This window comes from Magnolia sinica, chromosome 18, assembly GCF_029962835.1.
Source record: "Magnolia sinica isolate HGM2019 chromosome 18, MsV1, whole genome shotgun sequence".
Classification (NCBI taxonomy): Eukaryota; Viridiplantae; Streptophyta; class Magnoliopsida; order Magnoliales; family Magnoliaceae; genus Magnolia; species Magnolia sinica.
The window spans coordinates 10,234,848-10,261,563 of record NC_080590.1 but is presented as its reverse complement, the minus strand read 5'-3'; the positions used below and the strand labels follow the sequence as shown (position 1 = coordinate 10,261,563).

Sequence of the window (26,716 nt, the reverse complement as noted above, 5' to 3'; positions counted from 1 at the left end):
GGTATTCGAAATCACATGCGACTCTGATTGTTTACCCCACCATAAGGGGGGCAAGTTCTGGACCATTGAAGGAAACGCACGACAATAGCTGGGGTTGCTTTGTTTAAAGGAATGGCTTTTAACAGTTGAAGCGGAAACATGTATGAGAAGAAAAAGGTTTAAATAGAAATTTCAATTCCCACAAACAGTGCGGGTTCCCCACATGTATTTACTCTGTATCAGACTGACCGCAAACGATATTTTGGGAATCTAAAAAGGTGCAAGCGATCTGCCATGCGGGAGACAATGAATCAAAATTAAGTGAGGGGGGTCATTGATATTAAGTATAATATCTGTGTGATTTTCTGGTTGGTAGATTGGCAGACATTCAATAAATGGTCATGGGTCCGATTCAACAAAATAAAGATTAGAGACATTACATCAATAAAATTTGAAAACTAGACCATCCAACGTGATTTCCCCCACTTTGACTCAAATTGGGTACTGAGTAACCCAGTTAGCCACGGAGTAAACCCTGTAGGACCCACTGTGATGTTTGTTTTTATCTATGCCATACATCTGTTTTATCACCGCATTTTAGGGGACGAATCCAAAATTAAAACAGAATCCGTAAACCACAAGAAATCCACCGCTGAAACTTTCTTAGGACCCACAGTAATCATGTTCGTAAGGTAACAGAGACGGATGAAGGTAAAACACAAATATTAGCTTGCTTCAAAACTTGTGTGGCCTCCAAGAAGTTTTGGATTTAGATTGTAGGTGTTCAATTCCCATTGTTTCCTATGTGCGCGGTCTACTTCTGCTGTGGATATGCTTCTGTTATGGGCTCATGCCCTAAAATGAGCTTAAAAAATGAGTGGATAAGACACGTCACAGTGGACCCCACAGTCTATAGCGTACAGCGTTTACCGGCACCCAATCGACTGTTTGTGTGCCACGTGCAAAATATCAAGTGTCCGAGTTTCAACATCGCACTCTGCCAGAGTATCCAGTAATCCCTTTTTGACCGCTTCTCCCCATCTTACAAACCACCACCGCTCTACTCCACATGTGAGTTGCACATGTTATGGGCTGGGCCGGATGGAACAAGTGCGAGCCTAGCCCAATCTTCATACACAGCAGCCAAGGCGGGCACTCTGATAATATAGAGAGCAAACAAATGCAAGTTTGCTATTATAGACGCATGAAAAGATGCAACAAGATGAGTGGGTACCTGCAGTGGGACCGTGGCACGGGGAAAACACGCAACAACTAGTCTCTACTATGTATAATGCTATCAAGGGAGGACAAATTCGTAATTTTGAAAATGTATCTGGTTAGTATGGGATAGTTCAGATTTTTCCGCAGATGTCATGGCCAATTGTTTGAAAACAAAAAATAGTATGTATTCGGAGCCATTTTTGTCCTTTCAATTCTTTTGTGTGAGTGGAACTACTAAGCGTATCAGCTACCACCTCCGCCCTTCACTAGTTAAAAACTAGGAACAGACGAGCTATGAGGGGCCACCGTTTATGCATAGGTTTTATCCACCCTGCTCATCCATTCTTCCATATCATTTTTAGGCAACAAGCCAAAAAGGGAGGTAGCTCCAGGGCTCAAATAGACCACAGAGTGGGGATTAAACACTTACCATCAAAAACTTTTCAACGGCCACAAGTTTTGGTCGATATTTGTGTTTTACCTTCATCTAGGTTTATGTGACCTTATGAACAGATTGGATGGCAATTAACTATCAGGGTGGGCCCTCGGAAGGTTTCAACAGCGGGTGTCATCATCACCTCTACTTCATGTGTAGTCCACTTGAGCCTCAGAACTGCCTCATTTTTTGGCCTGTAACATAGAATGATATGGAAAAATGGATAAAACCCGCACATCATGGTGTCCACTCGGTGCCCTCATCTATTCATAGCAAGGGGACAGACAGTGCAGTACCCAATCCGCATCCTTCCTACTACAATTTTCATGTAACCTGCACCACCAACAAAGTGGGCCACAACACCTGAAAAAGTGGGAATGGTTCGCCGTCTAAACCATTTGGCACTTCTCCTTTTTGCCCATAACATGCACCTGTACCTTAGCCCTCTACCTCTCCCTTACAATGCGTTCTGTGCCTAAACCTCAAGTGGGAGTTGTGAATAATATATTATAAAGAAAATGGCCCTAAATCACCATATAAGCTCACAAGGATCAGCAATATAATAGCTCCATGCCTTGGAAACTTACCAATGTCCCACCATCCGGTGAGGGAGAATGCTTTTCCAACTACAACATTGACAAGGAAAAGAACGGGTTTTCCAAATAAGAACCATTTTTCCCCAGCTATGAAGAGAGCTAAAATGGGAAATCCTGTTGCCTAACCCCTCATTTTCTACGCCCATTAGGTCCACAAAGGAAATAAATGGGAGGGAGGGAGGGATGACTAATCAACCAATATTGGGGAAAAGAACATATTATATATATGGATTGCCTACTTGTCCGGATCAACCTGGTATCTTTAAATCCTTAGGGCCCGTTTGGCCAACTACATTAGGTGGGATTAAGGTGGATAGAATTGTAAAAGTAACAATAAATGCATGTGTAAGGTATTGTCCCTAGATTGGGTGTATCCTATGTTTTCCAATACCATATTTGGAATGTATGCAATTAAAAGTAAATCCCAGAATTTCCTTTCAAATTACACTTGGAAATTCATCATTATGGGATTTGAAAATCCCATCTCACACTTTCCAACATAAGGCTCATTTTCTGAAGCCTATAAAATTAATTTTAATCCCATCCCACACTCCTTCCAAATATGCCATTCCTAATCCCGAGGTGGGATTAGCAATGCAATCCCATTTAATACAACTTACTACCACTGGCCAAACAGGCCCTAAGATTCTAAAGCAACTCTCAATAAATTAACAAAAGACAGCTATGTTGGGTAAATTACAAACAGACTGGAACCAGAGACTACAGTGGTGTCCTTCGTAGATTTTGTCAAACGGCAGTATTAAACAGTATTGACGGTGTCGGCAAGTGAACGCAGTATGCATCCCAAACCAGCTCTCTCCGTCAGTTTCTCGTGAATCCGCAGGCATTGATCGCATGTAGGTCGGTCTCCAGTTGCCAAGCCTCTATACAAATACCTGAAAATTGTAATTAAAATTAGGTTCTTAGATGTCTTCAGAAGAATGTCAGCCAACTTCTTTTGATAGGGTAATACGACACTCAACACCATAAGTGCCATTACCACATGTTTGGAATAAGTTATAGGATCGTGATAGGGACTTTTCATCGCCCATCAATGAGAAAGGAAGAGCCGTTGAAAAGGTCGATAAATGAAGGACCACCTCATGCGTGGTGGATACTAAATGCAGTGTTGTGAGGGACGAAAGGCGGTATATCGCAAGTGTTCTGTGGTCCGCCTGGGATTTGTGATTTCAATAAAGAAAAATTGTTCACAATTGAAGTCTGTAAAATTTCTTGAGTCGCTTGCAGGGCCTCCAGAACTGCAATTGGTTGGGCAGCTGGCAAGTGTTAGCCCCTTGGAAGCAGACAATTATGTTGCAATCAATGAGATTTAAGTGTTGTCATCTCCTCCTGGGTCCTTATTCATGCCTCAGTGGTAGACTCACAAGAGTTTCAACACAAGGTCATGGGTTCGAGTAGCCATTTGTGATGAAATCCTACTGTAGTGTGAGTGTGTGGGTGTATGTGGGGTGTGAGTGCGTGTGTAAAAAAAAAAAGGTGTTGTCATCTCCTTTAAAGAGGAGCTTCATCATCATAGTCATCATCGTCTTTTTTCTTCTTTTTTCTTTTTTTTTTTCTTTGAAAGACATCATAATCATCATCATCTTAGCATTTCTCCCAACAATTTGGGTTGGCTTTTAATGGTACAAAAACTGTTCCACTGTTGGCTGCCCACCAGACACTAACTTCCTCTTTTTCCTGGCTCTTGGAACTGGCCATGGCAAAGGTTCACATTGACACCTCACCTGAATACATCCATATTATGAAGAAGTCCTTGATTTTGATAGTAAAAGGAAAAGACGATTTGATAGTAAAAGGAAAAGACGCAGCACACCCAAATAAACCAATTCAAACCTTCAGATTTAACACAGACCAATTAATGAAATTGCAAAGAATATTCGCGCTATCGAGGCTTTCTGATATGCTTCTGTCAACCCACAAGACAGATATTTTGATTCCTGTATTCTCCCAGAAAATTGGTTTACATGATATTGAATTACATCAAGTATCCAAAAAATAAAATAAAATAAAATAAAATAATGAAAATAAAAATAAAAAAGAACAAATACTGTAATCTTCCAATGATTTATAGCTTCCTCATAAAAACAAATACCAAATGCTAGCATTCTCCCCTAATGCTAATTTCTAATCCATTTGGTTCCTAGCAGAGAAATATTTTTCGAGTGGTCAAAGAGTATTCTCGTTGAAGTCATAGAACAACTTTGGATGTGAGCAACCTATCAACTAAAACGATACGAACTCATTTTTTAAGAGACAACCAAACAAGGCCTCAGTTGTGATCATTAGGGTGCCTATGGCCCAATTTGCAGGAATTGGCGGTTGGGCCTTCCACCTAAAAAAGAAAGGGGAAAAACAATGAAGGCCCAATAACAATTTCTAGATGAGGCCCATTTAGGTTTATTTTTCTTGGCCCACTGCCAACCAATCGGTGGCCGGCCAATGATTTCGGCTCAATTTTAACAGATGGGCTAAGGCAATCAAAAAATCTCTACGCTAAGCAAGAACTATAGATATATTTTCCCAACATAGCCAAGCAAACAATTTAAGGTGTAGGTTGCCGAAGCCAACCTAGTGTCATCCAACCAGCCCATAAACAACAGCCCATGTCTAGCTGATCAACCCAAATTTTATACAGAAAGGCATATTACAACATATCAACACCTAGAATATCATTTTACACCTGTAAATAGCTACACCCTTGATGTAATGAACTTCTCAATAACCAATGCCCACTACAATCTAAATTTACCACTGCCACACAGGTTTCTCGTTCAATCATACAATCGCTCAAGTAGCATCAAAAAGATATTCTTGAAGGCATCATTATGATTGGTCATTGACCATAGGATGGTTAGCTTTTAATAGGGTTTGGCATCTGTGTTTACTAGCAGGGTTATGGTGCATTTGGTTGGAAAAACAATCATTTCTTCAGCAATCGAAGGGGTCGTCTCTCAGAAGTTTTAAATAGGGCGAAATTGAATGTAATGGAATGGGTGAAAGCAGCTAATATTTTAGTCCTTGATCAGTTTCCTGTTAGCTGGTCAGAGTTGTAATGGGTCTTTTGGTTGTAATTTTTTTTTTTTTCTCCTTGTTTGTATTCTTTGGCTTCAACTGTTTTTTTAATAAAATTGATTATCAGTACAAAAAAAAAAAAAAAAAATTTATGGTAAGCTTTTCAATGTTGGTCACAGGAAATTACCTTTGAGAAGAGTATTGAAACTTCCAAAAATATTGCTTCATTGAAAAGCTAAAGGGATTCATCTTCCTACTTTCCATGCTAACGTTCAAAGTTCCCAAAGACATTTGAAGGCAAAGATACAGCACAAAGAAAGGAAATGAGAAAAGACAACAATAGAACTGCAAGGATCTCCTTCATCAATAACAGTCATAACATTCAGAAAAACAACCAGCACTCCACACAATACAACAACAAAAGGATATAGGAAATATTCGCTCATATTCCCCATACAAGCAAGAAATTATTGTTTCTAATGTCTACTAGGGTGGGACTTCTAATAGTATGGTATGGACTAGCCTGTGTTACATGGGATATGAACCTTGGCAGAGTTAATTGTTGTGAAACTTTCTTTCAACTGTTCAAGGAAGTTTAAAGATGCATAAAAAATTGGATGAGTTGTTACTGGCAGGTAGCATTGTGTTAATAGTCAATAATACCCTCCGAATTTGTGGCAAGTTCATGGAACTGTGATAATTTGAAAACTTGATGTTTGGGAAATGTAAAGAAACCAGAGAGGGTCAGAATGAACTATAATAAACTATCTCTTTGAAGAGGTCATTCAGTAACTATAACTTTGCACTATGAATTGTGTGCACATGAAGGACCTGAACTTGTTGGTTATCTAACACAACCTGTGACATTCTCATGTTCTAAGTATTTGAGTCCTTTCTCTGTTTAGATTCACAAACTTTTGGTAATTTCAGATTCTCTAACTATTTCGATGTGTTAGAGATTTTGCAGGCCCAAAGTTTATTAAACTCTGGGTGATCATTAGGCAGTTCAATTGGCAGGAGTTTCCAGGTGAATTTTGGTGTAGAATCTCGTCTCCTGGACACTTCACCAAATGCAATTATTGTCGTTGGGAAAAATGGGTAACATTGGTTGGTAATTATATGATTTTCCTATTTCAGGGCGATACTTACGTAGTGTTGGTTGTTAATTATATGATTTTCCTTATTCCAGGGTGATACTTCATACTATCTAGCCTTTCTCATATGCACTCCTGACCCTGCCTTCTGTAGTTCACTGAAGAAACAAGATTGACCATTTGAAAATCTGATTCATACAATTATAGTAGGCTACAACCAGCAGTACAACAGCACAAGTCACAATATACCTTGTATACACATTACATGCTGACACAGAAAACAAAAGTAAAACTGCATATGCCAAATAGTAAATGCAGGACTACACAGTAATTCTTTTTTTTTTTTTCTTTCTTTGAGGGTATGAATATATAGGAACCCCTAACAGTTATTACTATTTAGTATACATTATATATGTATAGAGCTTTACTGGGTGGCATGCACCTTCTGTGTGCACACTCTACACTTGGACACCCATGCCAAAACTGGCACACATGAAGAACGTCTGACCAGTGTGTCAATGAGACCTGCTGAGTGGATGACCTGGCCCAAAACTAGAGAAGCTAACTCATGAAATCTCTATACATATATTAAGATCAAGGCTGCGTTATGTGTAGGCTGCATTACATTCTGTTCAGAATCTTTGAACCTAGAAAATGAAATCTCCATTCCCATCCATTAGATTTTAGTACGAGTGCAGTATCTTTGGCTATTCCAATAAAGATATTAGCTTTTAAATGCTAGAACCATGTCCACGAGGGGTCTGCAATGAGTAGTTGATTTATGAGAAAACAACAGAACCTAAATCCTTTCCTAATTGAACAAAAGCCCATTACTTAATGAGGAAATGTAATGAACAGTTGTTTTCTGGAGAAATGAAGAGAAACCCACAAAAGCCCCACTTCTTATGCCATCCTCCAGAAGCCTGGTCACTCTGAAGTTCTCATCAAACATCCATCACAACAATCAGCTGATACATTCTGCATCACTGCCAGATTTATGCCAATGCATTAGAAACAAGACATAAAATCCAATTTTCCATCCAAAGTTCACCTGCAATCTGCCTATAACTACCACAGAAATCACAGAAGATTTCTAGTGGTCAAACCCTAACAAAACAGACCCCTCAGATGAAACCCTGAAATACAGACACCAAAAGTCAATTAACAACATTGAAGTCCATACAAGAACCTCAGCAAGTAGAAATGTGATCAAGCTCCTGCTCCAGCACAATTTAATACCCATGTAATATACAGCCTTCATTCTTAAACTAACGTTGCCCTACATTCCTACATCATTCAATTCCTCCATCCTGTTTATAGAAAAGCGTGTCATTTTCTTTCAAAACATCTTTGGAATGAAAGTCCAAGCTTATTCCTCACTACAGTGGTGAGTCATTTCTGAGATCGCTACATACTGCTGTCACCTTCTAAAGTCCATGCCCCAAGTAATGAAGGCGGATCAGTCCATACCCCATACCATTCTTTGGAGGATGAATCCCTAGTAGACATTAAAAACAGTTAGTTCATTCCAACTCGTGAACTCATCATTTCAAAAAAAAAAATGTTATCGTTAATTCAACCAACCTACGGTGAAACAGACCACATAAAAAAATTCCCAACACATATGGATGATTCCAAACATTTCAAACGGATTATAACTAGGACCACATGCGATCTTTATGACCAGGGACTCGAGAAAGAAACCATCAACAGCTACCAACTACCAAGCTAAATAATTGAACAGATAGCAATCCAATATTATCCTCCTCAAGAACATCAGGATCCCAAATAACTACAATCCCACTTGCCACATCCTGGCCCCTGAAACCGACGAATCACAGTCTACTCCCCGGAACAGATTTCTTTATTATTGCTAATGGAAAAAATAACTTGAAAGGTCAATAATGAAAATATCTTGATAATTAAAATATTGTTGAGATAAAAATAAGAAACTACATCACATATTCTGGTCCCAATTAAAATAGAGGAAAATGAAAAGAACAAAGGAAAAGAATAACTTTTTTTAGAGGTAATGGAAACTTTATCAAAATTAAAGGAACTACATCAATTATTTGGAATGAGTCCCCAAAGTGAAAGGCAATGGATCCCTTAGCCCCTTTAGCCAACGACTTTGCCATAACATATCTACCCACGTGTCCATATCATTACAACTCATTCCCTCTATCACTAAATTATTGGTGAATCTCTTTGAAAACCAGTTGCAATGGAAACTTTATCAAAAATTAAGGAACCACATCAAGGCATGTGGAAAGATTCCCCCATACAAAGGGACGGGCGATGTGCACCTTAGCCCCCTTAGCCATGTATCTGCCATAACATTCGCATATCTACCCAAATGTATCAAAATCATTACGATTCATTCCCTCTAGCACTGAACCATTGGTTTAGTGACAGAAAATGTTGAACCCATATATCCAATTCCAGAGAAAATATCATGAATTTCCACCAAATAAAATTGGACAATCCACCACTGACACTTTCTTTATAGCGCGCGCATGCACGCACACCATACTATTTTGATTCCTGTAACATCATTGCATGCACTTCCTTATTTTGAAGCTCGTTTTTCAGCTTCGAAACAACTATAAATTAAGGCGCTAGTGTCAAGTTTTCTTACTAAATCCTTGAACATGAATACACAGTACAGAATAGCCAGAAACCCCTACATTCCACAATGGGATCTTCATGTAGCAAATATGGATAATTGCTTGTCAGAACCTTGCTACTAACTCTATGCTTCTAACCTGCCTTCAATATTTACTGAAGAAACAAGGTTAACTGTTTGAGTATCTAACTCACACAATAGTGGTAGGCTACAAGCAGCAGTAAAACAGACTAGTCAGAACGCGCCTCATATACACATTACATGCTGGCATACAGAGACAACAAGTTAGCATATGCCAAATGATAAATGCAGGAATGCATAGGAGTCCCTCAGTAGCAATTATTGTTAAGATAAATTATATATGAGTATAGAGGTTGCTAGACTCCATGCACCCTCTCCACACACACACATCTATATGTAGCCACATGCCAAACAGCAAATCTGAGAAGAGCTGCCATGCCAATTACTTGGCTGAGTTATGTGTAGAACATGTTAGATTCTATTCTCAATCTTAGAAACTAGCTAAATATCCACCCGTCTGACCAATTTTAGTACGAATGTAATTTCATGGAGTTTCCATTAAAGATCTTAGCTTTTGCATGCTAGAACCCATTGTCAACTAGGTCCTAGTTAGTAGTTGATTCCTCGTGAAACCAAGATAAAACAACAAAACCATACATCCTTTGCTATTTGAATAAAAAGCCAGTTATTGCACAAGAAAATGCAATGTACAGTCATTTTATCCAGAAATGAAGAGATATCCACAAAAGCCTCACTTCTTATACCATTCGAAGGAAGCCTAGTCACTGCAAAGTCCTCTCTTTTTTGTCCGAGGAGTAACTAAAAATTTTATCAAATATATATCACAACATTCAACTTATCTATTCTGTGTTATTGCCAGATTTACACAGATCATTAGGAACAAGAAATAAAAATCCAATTTTCCAATCACAATTCACTTGCAATCCACCCACATCTACCATAGAAATCACCGAGAAGATTTCTAGTGGTAAAAACCTAAGAACACCTAACCCTTAAATGAAACCCTGGAAAACAGACACCAAAAATAAATAAACGATACAGAGATCCATGCAAGAACCACGGCGAGTAAAGTCCTGGTCAAGTTCCTAATAGTCTGATACAGCATAAATTTAGTACCTATGATATCCAGACTTAATTCATGAAAATAACATTGCCCTACATTTCTACATCATTCAATTCCCCCTATTTATTTATTTTTTTACAAAAAAAAAAAAAAAAAAAAAAAAAAAAAAAAAAAAAGAGAGGCATCCTCCTGCTTGGTTGAGATTAGTGTTCTAAATAGATTAGACTGTGTAGCATATAGCTCACTCCATGTAGCATTGCTTATCCGTAATGCTACATATTACATATGCTACACTCTACATAGCTTATAGTACAGGTTATTTTTTACTAAAATAAAAATCAATTAATGTTTTCAATGACTTGTTACACTTTTCTTGTTTTTAATAAATAGATAAATAAATAAATTGAGAGGCAACTGAATTTTTACTAAGAAAACCGCCTTAGGGCAAAAAAGAATGCAACCCAGCAGCTAGGACAACAACCAAGAGTCAAGATTAGCGGCCTTTGTTGCCTTTACAAAAGGGGCCCATTCTGAGATAGCAAATTTCACTAAACAGATAATCTATTCAACGGAGGGGCTCTTGTTTTTGAAGCATCGGGTGTTGCGGCACTTCCAAATGAACCAGAATATTTCCAAAGAGATAAGCCTCTGGATAGCTTTCTGGGAGTTCCCGATGGCAACTCCATGCAAAGCCCATAAGAGGAGATCTACAAATTTCGGCATCACCCAAGATATTTGAAATATAAAAAAGAAGTGGTTCCACACTTCACGTGCAAAGGAACAATGTATGAAGAGGTGATTGACCGACTCCGCATCTTCCATGCACATCAGACATATGTTGGGGAAAGTAAGGGATCTCCTTTGAAGGTTATCTATCGTTAGAACTCTCTTCCTCCCAACAAGCTTTGGGATGCGATCCTCAGGGGAGCACCGTAAGACCACTGGTGAAATGGAAAGGAAGGCATGGTGGTCAGCTTAGAGATCAAACCATAGAAAGATCTAACTGAGGTTGCGCTAGAGCTGTGAACTTTCCAAATCATCGAGTCTTCTTCTTAAGGCGATGGTATGAAGGGCTTCGAGAAGTCGAGGTAACGAGTAACTCGTCAAACTCCATGTCCGACATATTTCTTTGACACATGGGAGACCATACAACCGATCCGCCCACTATAGAGTAGCAACGATCGACAAGGATAAAGTGGTTCGTGGCGATATTAGCAATGCTCAGAAATCTCTCTTGCAAAGGTGTGTCCCCACACCAATGGTCAACCCAAACGTGGATCCGATTCCCCTTTCCAAGCGAAAAGGAGATGGCTTCCCGAAACTTATGCTCCGTGGAGATGATTGCCTTTCAAACATTAGATAATTTTTTCAGCGATTTTAATAAAACTTAGTTAATCTTTTCAGCAATTTTAGTAAAATAATAAAAGTAGCAATAAACCTCTGTTGCTCTTTCTTTATCTTTATAGTTAATCTTTGCCCTATTTTTCCTATTATTTTAGGTTATGTTCGGTTGCACCAAATATCATGAAATTCCATTATTATCAGTCTAATTTGGTGCAAAATATTATGAAATTACATAATATTTGGTGCAACCAAGCGTGACCTTAATTAAAAATCTAGAAGTGGCATGTAGTCACACTTTAGAGGAGTGAACACTACGCTACACGCTATTTGCTATTTAAAACACTAGTTGAGAATTGAGATACACAAATTCAAACTAGCAGCTGCATCTCTGCCTAATTGCATGGCGAGTTTATCCTCTCAAATAATATGTGGAATAAACGGTTAGTGGAACAAACTTGGTTGGCTTAATGGACAGCTGAAATCCTGAGTATCCATATCCCAATCGCTCTACAAAGATTGCCTGGCGTGGACAATGGACCCAACTGGCACCTTTCCTCTCAAGCAGCCAAAACAAAATTGGTTGGGCCAGTTAGACAGGACCAATTAACCAACTGGAAGTATAGAAGCTTCCTTGTGTTTCTAAAATTTGGTTTTTCATGTGGAAGCTTCTCCATGATAAGCTTCCCACTCTTAGCAAAATGAAGGTCTTCCTACCAAGCACTTGCGCGACTTGCAAACTTTGCAACAACTCTCATGAAGTTTTTTTTTATTATTATTTGAAAGGTGAACTCTTAGCAAAATGAAGGTCTTCCTACCAAACACTTGCGCAACTTGCAAACTTTGCAACAACTCTAATGAAGTGTTTTTTTTTTTTTTTTGAAAGGTGAACTCTTAGCAAAATGAAGGTCTTCCTACCAAACACTTGCGCAACTTGCAAACTTTGCAACAAGTCTAATGAAGTGTTTTTTTTTTTTTTTTGAAATGTGAACTCTTAGCAAAATGAAGGTCTTCCTACCAAACACTTGCGTGACTTTCAAACTTTGGCAAAAAAAATTATTTTTTAAAGGTGAACTCTGATGAAGATGAGGATGGGTGAACGATATTCTACCTAGGTGTTACCACCTAGGCCCCAAAAATGTAAGGCATCTTGCGTCCCCACCCCCCTATTAGGCCGGAGTCGCCACCTTCACCCTCGTCTGACCTCCTTCAGTTCTCATCTTGCCATTTAAGGCAGCCCAAGCCTTTGACATGTTAGCCATCAAGCAGCGTCAAAGGCGAGCCATTTAAGGTAGCCTCTGAGGGTACATCAGTCGGCCTCTCCCCCCCCCCCCAAAAAAAACCCATTCAAGGGAGGAGTACTTTGGTTTCCTCAACTACGAGTGGTATGCCAAGTTCGAAAGGAAAATCTTAATAACTCGGTTGAACACTACATCCACCCTATTTCGGTCAAGGAAGCCTTCCGTAAGTGGATTGAATACAAGAAGCCTAACCCCCATTGAGACTTCCTACGGAAAGCTATTCTTTGTAAGTCTAGTGGTAAAAGTGAAAGCTAGGAAAGAAAGCATTGTTTTTAAAATAAAAAATCCACATGGCTTCATAATGCAGGGGCATTTTCACACCGGGCTCGAGTGGGGTGGCCTATGAGATGCAGGGGCACATTCGGGATGGGCGGCCTGTGTGAGGCAGGTGGCTCGTGAGATTTGGGCCCCACCCGTGTGACATGGGTAGCTCGTGTGAGGCAGTACCCATGTGATTTAGGGCCCACGAGGGGGGTTCGACCGAGGGCCTAACTCATGAGAAGTGGGGCCTGGGCAATGAGATAAAGGGATTAATTCGTTATACTCTAACAGTTCGAGCTTTTAGAGCAAGTGGTTAATTGTCCTACATCAATTTTTGGTATCAAAGCTTAGGTCCTTGCATTGGGTCGTCTTAGATCGAGTTATCGAGAGTCTAGATTTTTATTTATTATTTTTTTCTCTAGGGTTTCATGCATCGCATATGGAGTCTAGATCTGAAATTTTCAGATTCGCACACACAAAAAAAAGAGTCTAGATCTGAATTTTTCCACATTTGCATCATTCTAAAGGTTAGGATCATCGGTGTCTATAGTCTTGTGTCAAAATAATCTCTTAGAGTCGTATCTTAGGAAACCTAAGTTGAGTCTTATTGTGTATGCCTACTCGGACTAGTAGAGGATTTGGTCTACACCCGATTTTCAATATGGAACAGTTGACTGAGATGATGAACACAATCAACCAACTTTTAGCCGCCATTGAGGCACAATCTAGGAACACGAATACCCGTATGGATCAAATAGAAGCATCCCTAAGAGAAATCTCCGACATTGGAGGGGATGAACAGTCTCACGTAGGGGGAGTAGTTGAGGAACGGGTAGAAAATCGTGGTAGAGGTCGTGGAGTACGTGGCCGACGGGTAGGACGTGGAGGGGCGCAAAATTCGCAACCCGTTTTCGAGTATCAAGACCGTTATAATGTCGATGAGAGGGTCTTAAAGAGTGTTAAAGTAGATGCTCCTAGTTTTGATGAGCGTCTTGACCCAAAATCATTCCTTGATTGGTTAGCGGACATGGACCATTATTTCGAATGGTATAAGATGTCTGAGAACCAACAGGTGTGGTTTGCGAAAATGAAACTTGTGGGTCAAGCTAAACTATTTTGGACAAATATGGAGCGTAGGATCGAGAGATCAGGAGGTGTCTCAGTCGCACATTGGGTAGAGATGAAAGAGTTATTAAAGGAAAAATATCTTCCTCTCTCTTACCGTCAAAAGCTCCTAGATCAATGGCAAGCATTACGCCAAGGATCTATGTCGGTTGCAGATTACATCGCAAAATTTGAGGAGTATATGATGCGGTGTGATATTCAGGAGGATCCCTTAGTGATGCTAGCGCGTTTCAAGGTGGGTCTTCGCATGGATCTGCAGCGTGAGCTTATGATCCATGCAATGGGTGACTTGGATGATTAGGCTTACCAAGTTGTACAGGAGTTAGAGTTTTACCTAAAGTCTCCTGTCACGAGGCGCTTTGAGTCCCGAGACTTTACTGTTAGATCTGGTTTTCAGGGAACCAAACCTAACATTGGAAGTCAGCCTAGGGCGCAGGCTAGTGCACCGCCTAAGCCTAAAGATGATAAGGGCAAAGTTGTCCTTGGTGTCAATCCTGGCAGTGGTAGTCACTTGAGATGTTATGTTTATGAAAAAAAAAAAAAAAAAGAGCTTTTTTTGCCTCTGACGATTTCGTCTTCAACTTCCAGTGATTGGAAGAGGGCGTGAGGCCCAGGTAAATGATTTCTCATCCTCTACTTCTTTCTCCTTCTCTCTTTTCTCAAGGTACTCTTTTCTTTAACTCCATTCTCTTCCTTTTCTCCTAGAATATTTAGATCTAGAAGCCAAATCTTGTTTCTTTTTGTCTAAATCATTAGATCTCAAAAGATTTTCATCCCCTTTTCATTCCCCCATAAAACCCATCACCCAAATCTAAATTTGAAGAACCACCATTTTTTTTTCCTGAATTTTTCAGATTTCCCATTCCAGGAAATTCCTATTTTTCTAGATTAGAAAATCCACTTGGATCGTTAGACAGACATATTGCAAGACGAAAGTTCTATCTTTCGCCGGATCCAACTAAATTCAGATTTTAAGATTCAATACTTCGTGTTTGTGATGGATGGCTCTAATCAATGCTATATTAACCTTATTTCTTTCTTGTGTTTATGATGTATAAAGCAAGCTGATATTTATTTGTTTTTAAAGATTGCATGAATCTGCCCCTTTCAAATACCATGATCATTTAAGGTTGGATTAGGCCGTCCTACATCACTTCAATCTTCACAAAGTCCTAGAGCACAATTACAGAATTCCATAACATTTATAGCCCAAGGAATTAGCACAATCCCCACAACCTTCAAATTACAACGGTGGAACCATAGGTATCTCCACCAGTCGTATCATCATCATCATCTACGCTTTATCCCAACTAATTAGGGTCAGCTACATGAATCATTTTCTACCATTCCACTCTATCATGGACCACAACTTTAGTTAAATCAAGGCCATCAAGTCTTTTCTTACTACCTCCACCCATGTCCTTTTGTGTCTTCCCCTTGCCCTTTTAGAGGCTTCAACTTCTAAGAACACATTCCTAACCAATGCAGTCCTTGGTATCTATTCCACATGACCAAACCCTCTAAGTCTACTTCCCTTCTCTTATTACCTATTGGTGCTGCTCTTATATTCCCTAAAACGCATTCATTTCAAATTCTATCCTTCCTTGTGTGGCCACTCATCCATCTCAACGTCCTCAGTTTGGACACACTCATCCTATGAACATGTTGTTCCTTAACTGCTCAACATTTTGTCCCATGAAGTGTGGCAAATCTTATAGCCATCCTATAAAATTTCTCTTTCAATTTGAGTGGGTCATGACGATCACGTAACTCGGCAAATTTCCATTTCTTCCACCCCGCATGAATTCTATGGGCAACATCCTTCTAAATCTCTCCTCTATATTGAAATATCGACCCAGATATCAATAGTGGTTATTTTGGGAAACTTCTTGGTCAGCAATCGTTACTAATTCTTGGTTCACAGTCCTATCATTACTAAAATTGCACTCCATATACTCTATTTTAGTTCGACTAATTTTAAATCCTTTTAAAGCACCTGTCCATAAATCTAGCTTTGTGTTTACTCCCACCCTCATCTTGTCAATTAAAACTATGTCATATGTAAACAACATACACCATGATATCTCTTCCTCCAAATGCCTCATTAATTCATCCAGAACCAATGTGAAAAAGTAAAGGCTCAATGCCAACCCTTGGTGCAAGCCTACAATAATTGCAAACTCACTTGTCTCTCCACTAGTGGTCCTCACATTTGTTACCGCTCCCTCATACATATCCTTAATCATGCCAATATATCCTCTTGAAACTCCTCTCTCCCAACACCCGCCGGACACTCCAAGGATCCTATTGTAAGCCTTCTCGAAGTCAATAAAGACCATTTGGAGATCATTTCCTCCTCTCTCTATATTTCTCTAGGGACTAGTCATATAGTAAGGAAATTTCTGAGATGAGAAACTATGAATGACAAGATTCATCACTGTGATTGCAGGCATGAGTTTCAAATCCATATAATCCAGCACGAGTTTGTAGAATCACCCATTTCTGATGTAAGCAAATCAAACGGCCAGAAAGAACACATAATTTGACCCCAACAAAATATATCGACATAAGAAATTCCAGTTTTTTTGGTTATAAATTGCAAATCATCACAACATAAAGCAAATCAAAAAGCTTCCCTATATATATATATATATATATATATATATATATATATATATAACAGGTGTCAAAGAGAAGGTACCGACTTCATGAGGATGTCGTAGTATTCCGGATCCAATGAGGAGAACATCCCATCCACATCTTTGATGGCCATCATCGCCCGATGCACCACTATCCAATTTGCTGACTGCAATTTTTTTCCAGACATTGCAAACAACTATTAGGAAAATTTTTATTTTTTATATTTTTTTTTAAAGTACTACTTCAATTCTTAGAATGGAAAATTGGGTGTACGCGCAAATCAATCATTGTCGCATCTAGATATCAAAAATCGATAATTCAAATAAAAAATTAAAATTTTAAAATAAGAAATAAAGAGAAGATAAAAGAACCTTGCATCTCTCATCTCGGGTCTTCGGAGGAGATCCTTCGAGAGCGGTTTTGAGGGCTTCGACCGGTTTAGACCTTTCAGGAATATAAATGGAATTATGAGAAATTATGAGGGGCATTTTCGTCACAAGTAAGAGTAGAAGTGCTTACTGCTTGAGTAGGGTTTCGATTTTGCGGGATTTGTGTTCGATTCTGGCGATGATGGCTTCGGCGTTGTCGGCTTCGACGAACCCGTCTTGTTGTTGATGTGTCTGTCCAGCCATTGATATTGATGTGGGATTCGATCCCACGGCTCTCCTCTGCCTGATGATGTCTCATCTACGGTTCCTGTCCATTTGAAATCTGATGAGAGAGGAATAGAAGGAGGGTTCTTCTTCTCTTCCGATACTGACCCTCTCAGAGAAGAACCTACTGTTGGTTTTTGCCCTTCCAAGGAAAGTAAAATACTTTGATACTCCGGCAGAGTGTGATAGATGATACGCAGGCAGTTGTAAACTACCAAGAAACTGCATACGTGGCATATAATTATTAAAAAAATGAACTGTCCAAAATTATGAACGCTGGTTTAGATGTATTGAGAATTAAAATAATCGTATTTGATTGTCTAGACATTAGAGTGTTGGACATTTATTGGACGGTAGAGGATATCTCAAAAAAAATAATAATAATAATAAAATAAATCATCGAGTGGCTACGATTTTTCAACCAATCTGATTTTAAGAATGTAAATTATTTTATCTAGGTGCCTGCGTATCAAGCATCATGTGCAGCCAGAGTATCAAATAACTCCGTTTGGATCATAGCCTAAAATGATATCTCCGGAGAAAATGACCACTGTAGACAAAACCTTTTATCCAGCGGTTTTTATGAAGGAATACAAACTTTAGTTACCAACTTAGACTAGCACGTGCGGACAGCGACTTTGAGGACGAAACTACCCCTCCTTTTCACTGCGAAGACGAGCGCCGACGCTCCTCTAACTGAGAGTTGTACGAATGGCTTAAAAGAGATCAAAGCTACATGGCCCCACAGCTATATATTTATTATATCCACAACGTTCATCCATATTTCGAGATCATTTTGGAGCATTATCCCAAAAAAAAAAAAAAATCATATCCAAAGATCAACTGGACCACACCACAAAGGGCAGCGGGGAAATTGATTTTCACCGTTAAAAATTTTGTAGGGCCCACCATAACATTTATTTTCCATCCAATCTATTCATAAGGTCACAAAGGCATGGATGAAAAGGAAAAACAAATTTTATAATGATCCAAAACTTCTGCAACCCCTAAAAGGGTTTCAATGGTAGACGCTCAATTTCCCACTGCCTTTTACAGTGTGGTCCACTTGATGGTTAGATCTGTCTTATTTTTCATCTCAAGCCTTAATATGAGCTCGCCAAATAGATGGATGGTTTGGATATAACACATATGGTTATAGCTACGGTTATCACTACGGTTTTAATCCGTAGCCATAGATCGGGGGTGGAATCACGGAATCTGCGATTAATCGCTGATCAGGACAGCGACTTGCGATGGAATCGCGAGATCCGCGATTGATCGCCGAATTACTGTTATCTATGGCTACGGATTATAACCATAGCTATAGCTGTATCCCTGTGCAATTTTTTTTTCCCTTTTTTTACATGTAAAATTTTATTCTACCTACATTTTTCTTTAACACATATTTATATAAATATGTATATATAAGCATATAAAAAATTTTTCTCTTTTTTTCATTTCTTTCTTTATTCATATAACAAGAATATCAACATGGAATCACCGGGAATGACCATGAAATGCATGGAAATGACCGTGAAGTGAAGCGAATTGACCTGACCATAAAATGAATGAAAATGACCGTGAATTGAAGCGAATTGACCGTGAAATGCATGAAATGATCGTGAAGTGAAGGGAATTGACCGTGATGTGCATGGAAATGACCATGAATCTAAATTGCCGGAAATGACCGTGAAATGCAATGAAATGACCGTGAAGTGAAGCGAATTGATCGTGAAATGCGTGGGAATGATCGTGAAGTGAAGGGAATTGACCATGAAGTGTATGAAAATGACCGTGAATCTAAACGGAATTGCCAGAGATGACCATGAAATGCATGGAAATGACGGTGTAGTGAAGCGAATTGACCGTGAAATGCGTGGAAATGACCATGAAGTGAAGGGAATTGACCGTGAAGTGCATGGAAATGACCGTGAATCTAAACGAAATCGACGAAAATGACCGTGAAATGCATGGAAATGACCCTGCAGTGAAGCGAAATGACTGTGAAATGCATGGAAATGACCGTGAAGTGAAGGGAATTGACCGTGAAGTGCATCGAAATGACTGTGAATCTAAACGGAATCGCTAGAAATGACCGTGAAATGTGTGGAAATGACCGTGAAATGCATGGAAATGATCGTGAAGTGAAGGGAATTTACTAAAAATTGAGCGGGACAAACTGGAAATTGAGCGGGCCAAATTGGAAATTGAGCGAGACAAACTGGAAATTGAGCGGGCCAAATTGAAAATTGAGCAAGCCAAACTGAAAATTGAGCAGGCCAAACTGGACTACGTGTCAAATCGAAATTGAAGCAAAGCAAACGAAAATTCGAGCAGACAAATCAAAATTGTGCGGGCCAAATCGAAAATTGAGCGGGCCAAATTGAAAATTGAGCAAGCCAAACTGAAAATTGAGCAGGCCAAACTGGACTATGTGTCAAAATGCTACGTGATAGAACAATATTAGCTTTTCCGTTTTGGTTTACCATAGACGGTTCACATTCAACTGAAAAAAATAAAGGTCTAGATATTGGTAGCTGGGAGGTTCAAATGACAGGTTTTCTGAGACCTGCTCTATCCACCGTTGGACACAACAAACCAACAGTCTGGATTAACGAACTATGTGCTTCATTTATTTGAGATGAAAGACGGTTTATACCATCGATAGATGTGTGTTAATCATCACATGATTCATCCTTCATTGTGATGAAATACGTGGGAGATGCCAACCATTCATCAGATGGGTCTAGAACATATGCCTCACCTACCCCAGAGAGTCATCTCTATCTCCTTACGTGGCAACCCACGCATACAAATATTAATTATAAGGGTCAGGTCTATTTCATGACCCAACCAGTCTGATTTGCGAAGATGTAATACCCAATCTTAAAACGACATAGATCTAGGCATGTCAGCATCCCAATCTTAAAACGGGGTTAGCTACAACGGGTCAATGATGTATTGTAACAAGACAAGTAGGATTATAGTTGTATTTCCAATTTAGCCCGCTCAAATTCTAGTTTGTCCCACTCAATTTCCAGTTTGGCCTGCTCAATTTCCAGTTTATGCTTATCAATAGCCCTTGACCTTGAGTCAAAAATTGAAATACGAAAAGATTTCACATACACCAAAGTTGGTTTTTGCCTTATTTTAAAAACTTGTTTCTCCTTGTTTCAATTATTAGAGGAACAAAAAACGATCTCAAATGTTTGGGGTGTGAATGCCATTTGCGGGGTCGACCGGGTTTCCTCGCTCATTTCCTAGGTTGTCTCGTTTAATTTGTAAGTTGCCTCGCTCAATTTCTAGCTTCCCTCGCTCAATTCCTAGGTTCCCTCGCTCAATTCCTATGTTCTCTCGCTCAATTTCTAGGTTGCCCCGCACAATTCCTAGCTTCCCTCGCTCAATTCGTAGGTTGCCTCGCTCAATCCGTAGGTTCCCTCGCTCAATTCCTAGCTTCCCTCGCTCAATTCTTAGGTTGCCTCGCTCAATCCGTAGGTTCCCTCGCTCAATTTCTAGCTTCCCTCGCTCAATTCCTAACTTCCCTCGCTCAATTCGTAGGTTGCCTCGCTCAATCCGTAGGTTCCCTCGCTGAATTTCTAGCTTCCCTCGCTCAAATCCTATGTTCCCTCGCTCATTTCCTAGGTTCCCTCGCTGAATTTCTAGCTTCCCTCGCTCAATTCGTAGGTTGCCTCGCTCAATTTCTAGCTTCCCTCGCTCAATTCCTAGGTTGCCTCGCTTAATTTTTAGGTTGCCGCGCTGAATTTCTAGCTTCCCTCGCTCAAATCCTATGTTCCCTCGCTCAATTCGTAGGTTGCCTCGCTCAATTTCTAACTTTCCTTGCTTAATTCGTAGGTTGCCTCGCTGAATTTCTAGCTTCCCTCGCTCAAATCCTATGTTCCCTCGCTCATTTCCTAGGTTGCCTCGCTCAATCCCTCGCTCAATTCCTAGCTTCCCTCGCTCAATTCCTAGGTTTCCTCGCTCAATTTTTAGGTTGCCTCGCTGAATTTCTAGCTTCCCTCGCTCAAATCCTATGTTCCCTCGCTCAATTCGTAGGTTGCCTCGCTCAATTTCTAGCATTCCTTGCTCAATTCGTAGGTTGCCTCGCTCAATTTTTAGGTTGCCTCGCTGAATTTCTAGCTTCCCTCGCTCACGGTCAATTCGCTTCACTTCACGGTCATTTCCATGCATTTCACGGTCAATCCCGGCGATTCCGTTTTGATTCACGGTCATTTCCATGCATTTCACGGTCAATTCCCTTCACTTCACGGTCATTTCCATGCATTTCATGGTCAATCCCGGCAATTCCGTTTTAATTCATGGTCATTTTCATGCATTTCACGGTCATTTCCATGCATTTCACGGTCATTTCCTTTCACTTCACGGTCATTTCCATGCATTTCACGGTCAATCCCGGCGATTCCATTTCATTTCACGGTCATTTCCATGCATTTCACGGTCATTTCCCTTCATTTCACGGTCATTTCCATGCATTTCATGGTCATTTCCATGCATTTCCTGGCAATTCTCGAGACCTCAACCCAAGCCCAACTCAAGTTTTATCGATTTGCTGTTTGTATGGCCCAACCCCAACACCAAACCTGATACATACTAACCAAGCCCAACCCAATGTCGGGTTGGTCACAGGTTGGTCGGGTTGAGCCCACTCAACTTTCAACCCTAAAATTATATATGGTACGTCAAGTAACTAATTTTGGTTTAGAAAATATTCTTGTTATATGAATAAAGAAAGAAATGAAAAAAAAAAAACAAGAGAATATTTTTTTATATGCTTATATTTACATATTTATATAAATATGTGTTAGAAAAAAATGTAGGTAGAATAAAATTCTCCATGTAAATTTTTTTTTTTTTAAAAATAGATAAAAAAAGGAAGAAAGTGCATAGGGATACGGTTATATCTACCGTTATAATCCGTAGCCGTAGACCGGGGGTTGAATCGCGGAATCCACGATTAATCGCCGATAGGACAGCGACTTGCGGTGGAAGGATAGCGACTTGCGGTGGAATCGCGGGATCCGCGATTGATCGCCGAGCTACTGTTATGGCTACGGATTGTAGCTATATCCGTATCGCTGTGCATATGCCATTACCATTTTGCTTGAATGTCTGCCGTTGAAATCCTTTTAGGGGCCATACAAGTTTTGGATCATTATGAATTTTGTTTTTCCTCTTCATCCAGGTCTTTGTAACCTTATGAATAGATTGGATGGAAAATAAATGTTATGGTGGGCCCTACAAAAGTTTCAACTATGAAAATCAATTTTCCGCTGCTCTGTGTGGTGTGGCCCAGTTGATCTTTGGATATGATTTTCTTTTTTGTGATAATGCTCCGAAATGATCTCGAAATATGGATGAACGTTGTGGATATAATAAATACATAGCTGTGGGGCCATGTAACTTTGATCTCTTTTAAGCCGTTCGTACAACTCTCGGTTGCAGCGCTCGTCTTCGCAGTGAAAGGGAGGGTAGTTTCGTCCTCAAAGTCGCTGTCCGCACGTGCTAGTCTAAGTTGGTAACTTAAGTTTGTATTCCTTCATAAAAACCGCTGGGTAAAAGGTTTTGTCTACAGTGGTCATATTGTGCTTTTCTCTGCAAAGATGGTTATTGAGAAATGATCTGGTGTTCTTGCAGCAGTGTGGAGGCTAGGCTCTGGTGCTCCTAATTGTATCCGGACACTTGGCTGGGCTGTCCATTTGGTCAGCACTTACTTCTTGGTTATATGGAAGAACAAACAAACTGATTGGATGATTTTCGTGATCCAATCAATGGCATCTAATATAGACGGTTTAGATAATTTATATTGAAATAGGGCCCACAAGCAATTTGGAACATTTATTTGTTGGTGTCATCATGTATGGTTTCTAAATAATTATATTGTTTGTGTAATTCAATCAAACACGAGCCCATACATCTTAACGAAGAGCCGTATTCAGTTAAGCACTTGCCGTTAGGATGGTGTGGGTGTGCCACAGTCATACTTGACTTGAGTTCGATTGAACGCTGAGTTGAACACCGTTGATGCCAATGCTAAGATAGATTAATTAAGATTGAATCAGTGGGATTAGCCACTTTCATCTACTGATTGCTAAACAATCATGCGATCTGAGAATGGCGGGGATTAGTCCTTCATAATTGATTCTTTTTTTTTTTTTCTTACTTTCATGACTCTCTTCTTTCAATAACGATTACAAGCTTTGTATTTCTCAGTAGTATAATGATGGATAAAATATTTTAAACTAAATGCTAAAAATGATGATTTTATTTATTAATGTATTCAAAACTTAGTATAATCATCATATAAACAACATGGAGAAATAAATGAGAGATAAATAATTGCAATTGCCTGTATGAACAAACAAGTGAGGTTGATCGATCGGCATGATATAATCAAGGTGTAATCTTTCAAGTAAGGACACGGTTGATTAGAGTTCCAACAATGGAAGGTCATGTATATTTTTACTACTCCTAAGCATACTACAGTGATAACATTAGACACTAGCAATCTAAACTAACCTAAACTTCTAACGTTTTTGCAGCATAGCTGAATAAAAGTAGAAAAAGTAGAAACTAAGTCTAGTAACATTATACTGCGTAGATTGATTGTATTTGGCATGGGCCCTCGAGCTCTTTATCGAGCTTGGCTTTATAAATTTGGAGAGGTGGTGATCATGCGTGAGTTTCTGCATGGTGAGAAATTTAGATAATTAATCGTGTAAATCTTCTTAATTCACCACGTAAGTGAAACCAATTGTATCGTGCTACTTGTGCAAGAGATCACAACGCCTCTTGCCATTCAGGTCAAGTAATATCCATAAGAAGTTTGTTAGAGGCTTGATGTGACTGGATTCTTTCCTTTCGTAGAGTTGTTTTTTGGCAAGACTTTAGCATTTAATGCCTACAAAGACTTGCTTTGATTGGACTCTATCATTTAATGTTTTCAATTGTACAGATATCTAACTCCTCTTTTTTAAGTTCATTTATATCTTGTGTGGTATGACTGCCATGTGGCAACTTTTGGATGGTTTGATCTGGCTGCACCTGGCCATGTGTAAACACATACCTATCAAGCAATCAAAACTATCCCATCCATAAACTTGAAGACTGATGAGCATAAATTTGAGGACAACTTGAGGTTGAATGGGATCTTATGAGTTTTTTGTAGGTAGGCAGTAAAAGGTTTGGTGGACCTAATGGATGATAAGATCATTGAGGAACCATTTGGATGCAAGTGAAGTTCAACCATGCACTGTTCATAGACAGCATCTATGGCTCATCTATCACGTTTTTGCAAAGGAATCAAAGCGAAAATTGAAAAAAAAAGAAGAAGAAGAAGATAATTTGTCCTCAAATATAGTTCGCATGATAACACATCTTTTGTAAAGTTGTAGGAATGTTATCCCTAGTTTTATTTATGCATGAAGAAATTATTCTAAATATTAAGAGGAAACTACACAAGGTTTAATCCAATCCTATAAGCGGCCCATGCTACCTATGTTGGAGTTGTGCCCTGAAAGGCCAATAAGAATATTATTCATCGATGGCATAGATGTGATATTGATGATCTTGTTCGTAGATTATGATGACCATGAGTCTTAAATGGACAAATTATAGTATTATGGTTAATTGCAGAAGTACTTTAAACACATGAACGTTGGTTAAGAGGGAGGGATCCCTTTAGTTGTCTTTGAAAACTCGAGACTGAACACAATAGTGACTAAATAAGAGCTGTAGGTAATAAATCTCAGTACATTATTGATCTATAACCACTTAACAGGTTGTAAGATCAATTTATGGTTACTATTATACAATTATCCCGTGTAAAAGGACCAATGATGAGTTAATGTCTCTTTTTTATCAGTCGCTTGCATTGGTGGAACAATTCAATTCTTTAGACTAGGAGACACATCATGTTGAAGTGATAAAGTCCCTTGATATACATTAATACACCACACTTTGACAACTTAAGCTTTTGGAGTAAATGGTTGTTTGACACATCATGCGTGAACTATTATTGACCTGTAGATGTATAAGCTTTGGTTAATCCCTTAACACTTGGAGAATTGCAAATAGTTCAAGGCCTTGATAACTTAACTTTGACTTGCTTTACAAAGTTATTATATGATTGAAGATGTGAGTTCCGCTAAATACATTACTAAACATAAATGCTTCCTTAGAACCATAACCAATGCAAAAGTGGGATCTACCAAATAAATATCTAAAGAGGATAATCATACTTATTTTGTTTCTCCACTTAGTTTTGACATCAAAATTCTACGCTGTTGATTTTTGCACCACGACTTCTACTAACTATATAAATGAATGGACAGTTAAAATGATAGATAATCCCATATGACCTTTAAAAGTCTTGGAGTTTGTTAGTAAAACCCTCTATTACAAGTTAATACAAATCAACCTAAAATGTCAAAGGGATGTGTTTATGGTGGTATTAGGTGGATGTGGGATTTGTGTGATGTATGCAGGCCATCCAACCTGCTCATCAAGTGTGTCACCTCACATTATGCTTGGGTGTCGAATAGATTCATTGCTCAAGTGTAACTTAACATGAGAAAAATGTGATGGAGGATGCTTACCCCTATATAACAAGGGGCCACATGAATTACAAAATAGCTCGAGTTTTTACTTAGCCTTTAGGCCAAGTGAAGAGACAAAATGATCTAAATTTAATATACACATCATGGTAGGTTCTCCACATAAATCAAGGGTGAGCTTTCCCCTGACTTGTACCCTGAGGTGTGGCCACCTTATTTATGTATTAGCCCAATTGTGGACAACCCCAGTAACAAGTGCTAAAGCATTTGATAAATAGGTTGGATTTTATTAATGGATCATGTGGACCTATAGTTGCTTGGTTTCATTCTACCTCTACGAATCGAAATGTGCTCTTTGCATAAAAAGTGGTAACTTAGAAAATTGTGGAGCCCAGATGATTTTTGCATAATATCTAACTCGTCCAATAGATACAATTCACCATGATGTTGGGAATAATAAATATCAATAAATTGATTGATCTAAACGTGAGGTTAGTCATACCATAAAGATTAATATATACCTCTCGAAAATATCAAAAGTAACCTCTAACTCATTTAGTGATCCGATTAGACATATTTTTGCTTAGTATGGTTATCATGGATGAATGTAATGTTTGGGAGATTTAATGTCATAAACATACCATGTGAGCCCCAAAATTATATATTTTATTATTTTTTAAAGAAAACCCTAAGGGTACTTTGGTAACTTTTTCTTTTAAAAAACCACTACCCATG

General features: G+C 39.0%; 1 protein-coding gene across 2 annotated transcripts; it reads right to left on the bottom strand.

Annotated features, from left to right (window-relative positions):
• Window positions 1-2,873: 2,873 nt before the first annotated feature.
• On the bottom strand, window positions 2,874-17,567 carry LOC131232444 (actin-related protein 2/3 complex subunit 5A). Of its 2 annotated transcripts, none has more exons than XM_058228674.1 (4): window positions 17,278-17,560; window positions 17,130-17,202; window positions 16,824-16,924; window positions 2,874-3,128 (listed from the first exon to the last, which is right to left on the bottom strand). In XM_058228674.1, the coding sequence occupies exons 1-4, from the start codon at window positions 17,388-17,390 to the stop codon at window positions 2,993-2,995; spliced, it is 423 nt and encodes a 140-aa protein (XP_058084657.1). In that variant the 5' UTR covers window positions 17,391-17,560; the 3' UTR covers window positions 2,874-2,992. The 2 variants fall into 2 exon arrangements, with proteins under 2 accessions (XP_058084657.1, XP_058084658.1); XM_058228675.1 differs by lacking the exon at window positions 2,874-3,128 and adding an exon at window positions 7,329-7,857 and having other exon boundaries at window positions 17,278-17,567.
• Window positions 17,568-26,716: the final 9,149 nt, after the last annotated feature.